The 12,634-nt window shown below is 36.8% G+C and overlaps 2 protein-coding genes across 2 annotated transcripts in view; both read left to right on the plus strand.

Moving 5' to 3' along the window:
- Positions 1 to 3,517, plus strand: part of LOC111862229 (biogenesis of lysosome-related organelles complex 1 subunit 5) — a 7,347-nt gene extending 3,830 nt beyond the window's left edge. The window contains exon 4 of the mRNA XM_023847442.2: positions 3,251 to 3,517. Within this exon, the coding sequence (XP_023703210.1) occupies positions 3,251 to 3,418 (168 nt within the window). The 3' untranslated portion in view covers positions 3,419 to 3,517. The remainder of the gene's footprint in view (positions 1 to 3,250) is intronic.
- On the plus strand, positions 3,414 to 9,202 carry LOC111862228 (transmembrane protein 199). The gene is made up of 2 exons (XM_023847441.2): positions 3,414 to 3,915; positions 8,369 to 9,202. The coding sequence occupies exons 1-2, from the start codon at positions 3,513 to 3,515 to the stop codon at positions 8,632 to 8,634; spliced, it is 669 nt and encodes a 222-aa protein (XP_023703209.1). The 5' UTR covers positions 3,414 to 3,512; the 3' UTR covers positions 8,635 to 9,202.
- The last annotated feature ends 3,432 nt before the right edge of the window (positions 9,203 to 12,634 follow it).

The raw sequence follows: 12,634 nt of genomic DNA on the forward strand, positions 1-12,634 counted from the left end.
AACAAAGATTTTATACAATTAGAAAGACTGGTAATTTTAAATTTTAACAAGCAGTGTAACAGCTACGTGAGTGATACACACCTGATGATGGCCATTTAGGGCCGAAACATGTAGTGTGGAGGAGGAAAAGAAGTAAAAACTACAATAAAATTTGTTGCACTTAAGACGGTATTTATCCATATATATTGTGTGAGTGTAACAGGATGCTGAAATATAATATTACCTGAACATATTTTCAGTTTATATAATTTGAACAAGGCTTTGATCCCAATTAGTCTAAATTAGTGAGGTCTTACTCTGTATGTTTTTCCCCTCAGACCAAGATTTACATTCACATAAAACAGTGTAGTAATAATAATCTTTATATTCTTAGAAAGGAGGCAGGAATGGTGGCATTTCTCAAAATTAATCTACTGTTATTTCTTTGGGAATAAAACATATTTCCTTTGTTCTTTTTGTTCCTATATATTTGAATTTTCTCACATTTTGAAGGTTTTATTAAATCTCATATTTTGATTTATTCATGTAGTCTTGTGAATATATTATGATTTTTATTCCTGCATTGTAGTGACAAATCATGAATATATTTTTTTTTTTGGGGAGGGGGTATTCAAGATATGTAACTTTTCAAGTTTTGTCAGCATGGGACTCTCTTTATACTGATGACATATCAAATTCAGATGCTGTCAGGGTAAACTAGAAGTTGTTAATCCAGAACTGTTGTAAGACAAAATAAATTGAAAATGTAAGTAAATGAACCTGAAACTGGAGATTTCATTTAAGAATCCCGTCCCTGAAACCGTGGAACATAGAGTCACCAGCAGAAGTTTGTGTTTGGTGTAGTTAAAACTTTTGATTTGTAGTATTCTGTGCCATCATCTGGACATTACAGCATGTGATTCTTATATATTTTCACAATTTTGGTAAATACACATTTGGTCTACATGTCATATAATTTATTTACAGACACTTTTCATAATCAGTAATAAGGAGGGCCTGGATTTTGATGACCTGAAAATATTTTAAAAATCCAGAAATATGACCCAAAAATGTAATATTCAGGGCCCAGATTTTGATGACCTGAAAATATTAAAAAAAATGACCTAAAGGAGAAAAGAAAGAACACTTCGCTTCCATGTTATTCACATTTCAGAAAACATATGAAGAAAAATTCCCTAAAATGGCCAAAAATGACAAGAAATACCCTTAAAAGTCCAAAAAAATTACCTCCAAAATGAAAAAATGACCTTAAACCTAAAAATGACAAAAAAAAATACCTATAAAGTTTACATTTCTGTAACCAGCAGCTCATATATGAGATTTATATATTAAGAGCATCGCATCGGATACAAGGAAAGAAAGATGACATGTCATCAAAATCTGGGCCCTGGTAAGAAGTATCCTTCATTTTGAATTGTCTCATTCTGGTCCGCTGCACTATTAAGTTAGAAAGTTAATAGAATTTTCTGTCTAGTGTGGCAATAGAGGTCACATTTTAATTAAAACCATCATCAGAGGCACTTTTCATATGGCAGGAGACGCTGTTAATTAATGCGTTATGATATGTGTGTGCATATAAGCCCACACACCACCAAGAACGACGACTCCCATCCATGGGAAGAATTGACAACCAACAACGACTTACGACAATTTGAATTAAATTTTAAATGGTTTAATAGTGATTTAATCCAAACATAAGGAATCTACTGTGGGAAAAGTGATAATTCCTGTGCTGCGTATAGCCTGTTGTCATACTCAATTATTTTACATGTTTATGTTTTTATACGATGAGTGCCGTCATAACGAAAACCTGCGACAATAATAGGAAACATACATATGTGAATAACACAACTGAAAGTGAACATCAAACCAGCTTAATTAACAGTGTCTCCTACCATATGAAAAGTGCCTCTGATGATGGTTTTAATTAAACCGAAACATGTAAGGCAAGAATAATAAAAGTAATGTGACTTCTATTGCCGCACTGGACGGAATATTATATTAACTTTCTAAGTATCCTTAATTTTCTTCATACTGCTATAGGTAAGCACCATCTTTGTTTTACTTGTTTCATAATTAAAAAGGTGGGAGCTCTGCAGTTTCAAGTTAAGTTTACTGAATCACCAAAGACAGCAGCATGTGACAGATGTCCGAAAACAAAACAGAAGTTTAGTGTACATGTGGAGTAACTGAAGCCAAGTTAGAGAATGTAGTTAGTCCAATTTCATTTACATCACAAATACAGTAAAGAAAAGTGGGCAAGAATTAAAAGTACACATAATTTTTCAGATATTAATATGGATAGATGTGAATGCTTCCATTGGTGTAATTTTTTATTATCCCTGCAATAAGTAGCAGGATGCAAGGTTTTTTAGTTGATTATTTAACAGTGATGTCAGTATCATACCTATATGGCATTGGTGGTAGGATGACTTGGAGTGAACCAGCCTAAATGCCACTTTGTCCACCACAAATTTCACATGACACTGGGAAGCCAGTCAATAACTTGTGTAAGCTATGGCATGTTCCAGAAAACAGACAAAGCTTTCTAGTTTCATACAAGAAAACTTCATATATATATATAATTCATTTTGGTTGAGTTCAATTGTGAAACAATAAATTTAATTGGTTGCTGCCCTCTTCATAGGAGGTTGAAACCACAGCTTCTTTTCCTCTCTCCTCACATCATTTCTAAAATCCATTATGTTGATGTCACGCAACAACTTCTTGACTAAGTTTTATGTTTCTTTGTTAAGTATGGACTCAGTTACCAAAGAGCATGTTTTGTCTTGTCTGGTCACTTGGTTCCAGCGCCTGTGATTCTGCATACCTCGTTCACTATATTCATTACACATGGTTTTATAAAGCTCATCCCACTGTAGATACCAATCACAGTGTGAAGGTTACCAGTTTTTTCTTTTCATTTCATTAAATATTCACCATGCTTAGAAAATTGTTTAAACTAATGTTGATTGTAATGAAATCTGTTTTATGTCAGACATTTTTTATATGCTCAGTTCTTTGAGAAAGAGTTCAATTTGATTTTTATGTAACATATAGTGATTATGCTGGAGCAACACAATGAAAAATTAATTTCACCTGATGACTTCCAGTGTAGACACCTTACATTAGTTCTTATAATGTATTATGTAGTTTCTGAGATATGACATGCAGATAGTTGTAGTGTGTGTTCCTTTTGTGAAGTTAGGCAAAAAATTCATATTAGTATATAATTTTATTTATTTTCTAGGACACAGCCCTGACAACAAAACGTGAACTTAGAAAAGCAGAGTGGGAAAGTTTCATTGATAATATGACCCAGAAGTGCTCCAAAGTAGATGCTACATTTCAAGAAAAGGAGGAAGAATTAAAGGAATTTTATGCTGACCTAGAGAAGAAACTTCATATTGAGAAGTAAATTATTTCTGGGGACCAACATTACAAAACATTTAAAGCATTTTATATGTGATCAGTATCTCTGTGCCATAGTTAACCAGGATTCCAATAATACAATGGAGCCTTTACTTCAATTTAAACCATCAGAAAAACTAAAAGAATTTATAGTACATGGAATTACATTAAATGATGCAGACATTCCTGAAGGTATCAAGAAATATAAGTTAAGTGTTACACAAAAAGTTGATGAAGATGTACACCTCTGTCTTGCTGACATCAAGTGGTTGCAGGATCACTTTGTGATAAGTCATGATAGTGGTAAGCCAAACTCATTCCATGACCTGATGATAGGTTGTGATGTGAAATTACCTGAACCAGAAGTTCAACCCAGAAATCAAGAGCTGGAAGCCCGAATCCAACGCTTGAAGGCAGAACAAGCTGATAGAGAGTACAAGGCCATGACTAAGAATGTGGACACGACGAGAGTTCATGAACCTGAAGAAACCATCTCATATCAGAGTAAGTAAAATGGTAGAAAACATACAACATCACAGCTGATCCACGGCTGTGAAATGACAGGATGGATATTGAGACATTGAAACTCCATTGGCTTTGTGTGTGCACAGTAAGTTACATCACTGATCATAAATTATGGTTGTGCAGTAATGACTTCTGGCAAAGAAAAACATGGAATATCAATCCCTTTTTTGACCACAGTCACTGTAAATTGAGGTACAGGTTCTGAAATGTCAGACACTTCTTTATGTTAAGTGCAGATTATGCATTAAAAATTCACTGAATGCAGGAAAATGTGTTACTTTATGTTAGGCTTTGGCTAGGATGAGAAAAATATTCACTAAATGCAAGAACTCATAAATCTACATTTTACTTTATATGGAATTCAGATGTTTTAAATAAACACAGAGGAATATAAACAAATATATTTAACATTCATTATTGTCATGATGCAATGAATGGTTCTAAAATATTAGTTAATATCATTGGGGTTTCGTGTCCAGAAGTACAACATACATCTGTTTAGTTTCAGAGCAGAATCTGTTCATCCATAGCCTCACAGTATGCCACTTTCCCTGTGTTATGAAGATTAATTTTCATATTATCCAAACCTTACCTAGGTTTCCCACCCAGTCTCTTCCCTTGAAGTTTCCATTTTCATTTCCATCTCCCCCAAATAATTATGTTATGGTGCATGTTGAGAGCAGTATAACAGATATAATAAGAAAGACATCTTGCAAGTTCACGTCTCGTTGAGTTAGTACCAAGATACGGAAATCTCCAGTGGCATGGTACTATACCAGCTTTCAGGAAAGTTATTCAGTTGGAGTCTGTAATATTAATATTCAGGAGACTTAATGGCCTTTGCATAAGACACGGGGCTGTCCTTCAGAAGGTTCTGAGTTTGATCCCAGCAGATTTTTTTTTCTCAGAGTGAAACCTTCATTTTTGCCAGAGACTTTGGCAGTGTGGTTTGGAGCCCAGGTTAAGATGTAGGTACCTTCTGCTGACCCTCGTTGCCACGTTAACTATCATTGGAGGTATTAGAATCTGCCCTGTGAGTGCCACTATCTCAGAAATTAAACTAAATATTGACGTTCCTAACTGATCTAGGCTGGTGATTGATGTCCAAGGTGTGTCAAGTCCTGGCTAGGAAAAATGTTAAGATACATTCATAATTATTTTATAACTTAATAAATTTTATGCATTCTTCACAACAAAGTTACAAGTTCTGTTGTTAGTTTTTATGATGGTAGTATCTTACTCTCATGGTAGTGTTTTCTTCAGACATTGTCCATTAATTAATTAATTAATTAATTCACTTAGTGGGGTTTGGAGTCCAACTGGGTCTACTCAGCACGGCGGCCACTGTACCTGCTCTGGGTGATTATGATGGGAGAATTTGGTGAATGAAGATTGGCAGGGGAAACCAAAGTACTCGGAGAAAATCTGCCCCAGCGCAACTTTTTCCACCACAAATCCCACTTGACCAGACCCAGGATTGAACCCGGGCCGCCATGGTGGGAAGCCAGCGACTAACCGCTTGAACTATGGCGCGGCATAGACATTGTCCATGGTTTAGATATGAAAACGTGTACATTGTGTCATAGCCAGACTGCCTCACTGTTAAGGAAGGACAGAAGAGACTGTATCATCTTTAGAATGTTAGAAGAATGCAGTCCTAATTATTGAGTCATAGAAGTGCACACAGTATGCACTTGAACATGGCTATAATTATAACTTTGCATACCTCACTTGCTTATATTCATTTATTGCTGATATAAAGTTACTGATCCAAAAACCTCAGATAACATCCTACATAAAAGGGAGCAATTGTTGTCCTTGTATTCATTCAATGTGCATCATTTAAAAAATTTGTAAATGAAATTTGTAGGCTTTAAAGAGCTTTTTATGTTGTGTACCACTTTTTGTTTATTTTTTGTTTGGAGAGCCCCCTTTTTTTTTTAGAAAGTTTACAAAGTGTGATGCCAGTTTAATATAAGGTATGTTGAGCCAATGTAAACTAAAAATTAAATTATTTCACAACTTTTAATGTGAACCCTCCGGCCCCTAATAATGAAATCTTTCTGGAACTCCTCGGATTCACCAATTAAATGTACAAATAGATAGGATTTCTCCATTATATATTTATTTTTTGAACTTTGCACAAAGAATGCATGAGAAGTGCCAGCCGATTTTCTTTGCAACATGTATTATGATAAAATAATCACTGCAGCTGTTATGTAATCCTTAGATGTGTACGAGGGTCGTACTGAAAGTCATGAGCAACAATTTTTTGTAAAGTAACGTGCTTTATTATTGACAAACCAAATACACCACCTCAATCTACAGACCTTTCCTTATTTTTCCACATAATTGCCACTTCTTTGTACACATTTCTTCCAGTGTTCTGGGAGTTTGAAAATTCCCCTTCTGTAAAATTCCGTTCCAGCCATCCGAAGACACTGACGCACTGCTTTCTGAATTGCCTCCGTTGTCTCAAAACGTTGTCCACGCAGCTGATCCTTCACAAATCCGAAAAGATGGTAGTCGGAGGGTGCCAGATCAGGGCTATAGGAGGAGTGTGGAAGAACTTCCCACCCCATCTTTGCAATTGCTTCCAATGTGAGGCGAGCGGTGTGGGGGCAAGCGTTGTCATGCAGGATGATGATGTTTCGTCCTGGACATTTATCGTGCAATGCATGACGGAGCTTGTGCAGCGTCTGGACATAACGAGCAGCATTGAGGATTTGCTCAGGTTCCAGGAATTCGGCCAGAATAAGCCCCTCTGCATCCCAGAAGACTGTGCCCATCACCTTTGCAGCTGATGGCACTGTCTTTGCCTTCTTTTTTAATGGAGAATGCAAATGGTGCCATTTCGTTTCAGGCTCGAAATGGTGAAACCAGCTTTCGTCACCTGTCACAATACAGAGCAAAAAATCATCGCCTTCGTGTCGTTATCTCTGCAGCAGCTCTGAGGTGATGGCTGTTCGCTGACCTTTGTCATCTTCGGTCAATAACCGCGGGACCCAATGAGCACAAACTTTCCTATAGCCCAAACTTTCATCATCTCCTGTACTGCACTGTGCCCTATTCTAAGTTTTCGGGCTATTGTGTCCCCAGTCACACGCCTGTCATCATGAATGATCTCATCCACTCTTTCCTTGTTGCGTTCAGTTGAGGCTATTCGAGGACGACCGCTCCAAGGCTCATCTTCGATGCTGGTGTTCCCATCTTTAAAATGTTTCACCCATTTTCGAACACTGCTCGCACCCATGCACACACTTCCATAAGCACGCTGAAGTCTCTGGTGAATTTCTGCAGCAGGGGTTTCCTCTTTCACAAGAAATTCAATGACAACATGCTGGCGAAATGACGTATCGTCCGCCATTTTGTTAGGAATGATACTAGTCACGTGATGCAAGCTATTGATGTCACAAGACACTCGAGGTTAACACAACAGGTGGTTCCACCTACCACCATATTCTGTTCCGTCTGCTGTTCCCCGGTTGCATGCAAAGAAGTTCCTCATGACTTTCGGTACAACCTACATAGCATTTGTACTTTTCACCTCCCCTGGCATAGCTTTTAATCCCTGTAATCCTTGAGTGGCTGCTATAACTGTGCGAAATGATATTATCAGTACTTTAGATTGGTTGTAAAGTTTGCATTAATTCATCTGAAAATTGGTAGTAAAGATTAAATGTTCTTAAAGTGCATACAATGTAAGAAATGTTGTATGTTGTAGTCATGGGGACCTGATAATCTAGGGGTAAGGCACTGACATTCTTTGCAAAATACATCAGCTTCAAGACCTTCCATTCGAGCTTGTTCTTTTCTGCATTTCTAATGAAGTCAGAACTGTATAGCATATGAGGTTATCATGGCCCCAACATGGTCTTTAGACCACTTTCAGGTGTGGGTTCCCTCAGCTGGCTGTTATTAACAAAATGGAGATCCATCTCACTGGATGCTCCCATTTAAAAACTAAATTCCTGTCTACACTTTAGCCAGGAGGGCAGGAACCAGGACAGTCAATGGCCGCAATCAGAGTCATGAGGCACAGCAGCAGTGCTACATAATACTGGGAGGAGCTTGACATTTCAGAGAAGTGACAGAATGTTCTTTCCATACTGTTACATATTGTTATAACACTGTATGTGAAATACTAATTTTTCTGAGATTCTATACATAAACATGCAGAATGCTGTAGATTACGGTGTGGTCACACTTTGCGCAAGTTTGAAATAGTGTTATATAAAGAATGTTAATAAAGTCTCACTTCATGCACAAAGTTTGAAATAATGTGAACCCAAAAAAAATGCAACAAGAATCACATATATGTTATTCCTATTAGAAAACTTGTCTTGAATTATGCAAGGTCCTCAAGAACACATCCTCGCATAATATGCAACTGAAATGTATCTGATTGTATATTTTTGTTCTTTTCCCTCAGTTAAAGAGATGAACAAACAGCTGATTGCTGTGGCACAATTCATCATTTCCGTACTGGCTGGATTTGCATTTGGATTCACTGGCATTGAACTCATAGTTGGTAATTTGGATTTTGGGTTCCGGTTGTTGCTTGGAGTAATGTTTGCACTCATCATTGCTTTAGCTGAGATATACTTCCTTGCCAAGAAGCTTAGTGAAGATTTACCATCAACCCAGAAGACACCTGTGCAACATGTACATCCTTTTTCAAAACCTCATCAAGAGTAAAAAGATATTCTGTAATTCCAAGCAAAGATTGTTAATAAAAATGATGTCTACTTTATATCTTGTGGTAATAAGGCAATGGTGTAAATGACATAGGCTACAGTTATATTGGTTAAATGAATTCTTATTTATTCTCTTGATAAGACAAGATTTTCTGTGGTAGAAACGTGGGCTACATCTGTGCTCTGAGCATCTTTTGAAGAAGAATTCGTTTGCATTTGTATAAAAACTTCAGCTAAGATAAAACAATGCTAAAAATGGAATAAGGGCTTCACTATTCCAGTCAAGTGTGAATAAATTTAATGGTATCTGCCTACTGGACCTTCAAACCCTAAAATAGACAAGTGGACAGTTCAGGTTCTTTTGCACTAAAGAACAGGTAGTGAAATCAAAGAACATAGGCATGGAACTTATATGGGGTAGACAAAAATCTGTGGAAAGTTTTGGCAGGCAGATCGCTTGGAAAGTTGTCACTGTGAAGACAGATCAGAGGACAACATTAAGATAATCTTAGAGAAGTCGGTTGAATTGTGATTATGAGAGATAAAGAATAAAGAACACTTGAATGCTTTCCCACTTTTCACATCTAACTCATCTCATTGTACCCCTCTTTTGCCTCATATTTCCCTTATGGCAGGCTTTGTTACCAACTGTGTTCCATAAATATAGCCCATAGTTTTGCTTTACCTCAAGGATGATTAATAATGATATGTTACATAAAATGTATAAGTTTTACAAGTATGTATGCACATGTGTGTACACACATGAAACATTAAATAACTGACAGCAAAATAAGGGGCAATGTTGTATGAAAACCAATTTGTAATACAGTTTACTTGTAAAATTATTCCCAAAATGTTGCTTTTTATAGACATTCATGGTATTTTTGTTATGATGAGTTCAACAGTATCGTCCGTTAGTCTCGTACAGTCTTCCTGAAAATTTTATTGTAACTCTTTCCAGACCTTTTTCATTAAGTTTTTCACATCCACAATTTTAAATGTGCTACCTCTGGTAGCAACCGTGTCTGTAGATGAGTACACATGTTCTGTGGATGTGGTGGAAATCAAATAACTTCATGCCTCATTTCTGTAGACATCTGATCCATTTCATGTGTATACTCTGTATTTCTTTTTATGCTTGCAAACAACTTGTAGTATTGTAAGATCTGAGGTTTTCACGGCGGTGAGTATGAAGAAAGCCGTCTTCTGGGATGTGGCGCCATATAGAAATTGTGTTAACTGACGTTTCGGAGGAACGTATCGCCTCCATCTTCAGGGTAGAAAACATGAAGAAATCTGCGAGCAGAGCAGGTGCAACAGACTTAACCTTCCCTTCTCTCCCCCTAACACATACTCCATACAAGCTCTGGCCCACTACCTGCTGGCTATTTCAGCAGACCCTTCCCCTCCCCCTCTCTTCTATTTCCTTATGTAGCCACACTCCTCTCCTTCTCTTATATAGCTGTGTTTACTCTACTGGATTCAGTCTGTTGCACCTGCTCTGCTGGCTCGCTTGCAGATTTCTTATTGTCTTCTACCCTGAAGATGGAGGCGATACGTTCTCCAAAACGTTGGTTAACACAATTTCTACATGGCGCCACATCCCAGAAGACGGCTTTCTTCAACTTGTAGTATTCTCTACATGCAAGAAAATAGCACACTCCAGAAGGATAAAGTCTCTTCATCTGAATTCTTAAACTTCAAAACCACTGGGTAGATTGTCATGAAATTTCATGTTTCTGTCATGCAGTTGGAGATCACTCAAAATTTACCTAATGGTTCTCAAATTGATGGGCAGTACATTACCTTCCCATAATACCGTATTACTTCAAATATAAGATGTACAATTTTCACATTTTTTCCTCTTGAAATATTGGGGTGTATCTTGAATTAGAGGAATTGTTCACCAGTTTGCAAATTGTCCACAGGGGAACCTGGAAAAGCCTAATATAAATACAGTCTGAGTGAGTCTTCAAGACACATACATACATACATACATACATATACATTTGCGTTTCAGATTATTCACAAATGTGCACAGGCACACCTGTAACTGTGAGCAAACTCCCAAGTTTCACTTCAGCCATTTCCTGACATTTTTATCATTCAGGTTTCTATCAGTTTTTACCCAGAAAAAAGCATTTTGCATATGATGATGCATTCTAGAGAAAATTTATTCTTTGCTCTGAAAAGACAGTTAATTGTGCAGTGTGTATAAAGTATACAATGAGGCATGTGTACATTATAGGTGAAGTATGTAAGCAAAACTGTTTTCATGTCTGACAAATAGAAAGTCTTTCTGAACAAGAAAAGAGAGAAATCCTAAGATTGATACCTCTGTCTTAGAGTATTTCAAATATTTGCAAAATAAGGAATTGCCTTAACTAGAGAAGCATTAATGTCAAAAGAAGAAGAATATGCTAGATACAGTGATATAGCTTTCAAGGCTTGTCATGAATGGTGTGGAAAGTTTATGAAGAAAGCTTATCAATATAATGAAGGACAAATTTAGTAAAAACTTCCTTTGGAATTTGAAATTAAAATGATTGAATTTCAAAATTGGCAATGCAGGCAAAACTGTAGTTTTTTTACATGTCTCACAATTATACCATAAATTTCAAAGGGGAAAAACAAGTGGCAATGCAAACCACAGACTGAAATATCACATGTTACTGTGATGCTGTGTATAACTGCACATGGTAATAAATTACCACCACACATAGTATTAAAAAAAATAGTGCCAAAAGAAAATGTTTACAAAGTTATAATAGTTTTGGGCAAAAATTGCATGGATGTCATCAGAGTTAATAGAAGACTGGCTTGGATGCATTTCATGGTCATCTCTCTGATAGAATAAAAAATAGCTTAAGGAACAAAAACACTGATCTAGTGATAATTCCTGGTGGCATGACAAGTCAATGACCACCACTTGGTGTGCAAATGGCTGTAAGAGTCTGTAAAAAGGAAAAGAAATTATCCCAAATGTGATTACATATGTCAGATGAATGAGTAAATGTATAAAACGTGATTACTAATTTAAAAGTTATGTGCAGGACTGCACAGTAAGTAATCCTGTTTGGAAACACGTGCACAGCAACCTGTAATAGGCTGAATGGTTACACCCAGTACATGATAGATATGCTTATATCTGAAAATTGAAATTTATACTTCCTCATATATTTTTAATTTCTAGTGAAACATTCATATGCATGAGAACAGTGTTTTAGCAGTTTGTGATGGACAAGGACATGTTTTGAGGGATTCACACCAGAATATTTGTGGTAACATGAAATGCAGTTGAGAAAGTGTACTGAAGTAAATTATGGACAGAACTCGGAAAGAGGTTGCGAAGGATGCTATAGAAGTACTGCAGTTGAAGACATTTCTTTTGGTCTCTCAAGGTCTCACCCCTTGACTTGCTCCTCCACTCTCTTTCTTATCCCTGAGACTGTGCTTATAAATACCTAAGTATGTTGAATGGGTAGTGAAGGGTGCTGGAATGAACCTGAGGGTGCAAAGAAAATGTGCCATACTACAGTAGAAAGATATAAAAGCAACAGTATGGAAGAGGTGATGATTAGTCCATGATTTACTTAAAACAGTGCAGCTACATTGATTACACTGCATAAAAAGGTAAGCTGACTGTGAATGACAAATTGGGAAGGAAGTTGTTATAACCTGGTTTAAGTACTGTACCAACAAATGCCCGGTGACTGAGGAAAACTGAGAAAGATGTCATTCAGGATAGCGAAACTCTAGGTTGAGATTCCAATCTAGGACTTCCAAACAAAGCATGATAGAGAGTTATAGGAAACCTCATGCATCTGATAGTTTGTGGCTTTATAAATATTCAGTTCAGTAAATTGAACAAGTAATGAAAACAGAAATGGAAGAATGCTCATATGTGATCCGCAGTCTGCACATTGGTAACGGAGTATTCTGTTCATCTCAACTTCTCAAACTGGAGTCACAACCTGCACCCCAGGGGGCCACATGAGTTA

Source organism: Cryptotermes secundus, unplaced genomic scaffold (genome assembly GCF_002891405.2).
Source record: "Cryptotermes secundus unplaced genomic scaffold, Csec_1.0 scaffold1561, whole genome shotgun sequence".
NCBI lineage: Eukaryota > Metazoa > Arthropoda > Insecta > Blattodea > Kalotermitidae > Cryptotermes > Cryptotermes secundus.

What these genes read in the sequence shown, in the direction of transcription:
- LOC111862228 (XM_023847441.2), top strand. Translation starts at nt 3,513, where the DNA reads ATGGAGCCTTTACTTCAATTTAAACCATCAGAAAAACTAAAAGAATTT. An exon ending in AGAAACCATCTCATATCAGA is followed by an intron (nt 3,916 to 8,368) that starts GTAAGTAAAATG and finishes CTTTTCCCTCAG; the next exon opens with TTAAAGAGATGAACAAACAG.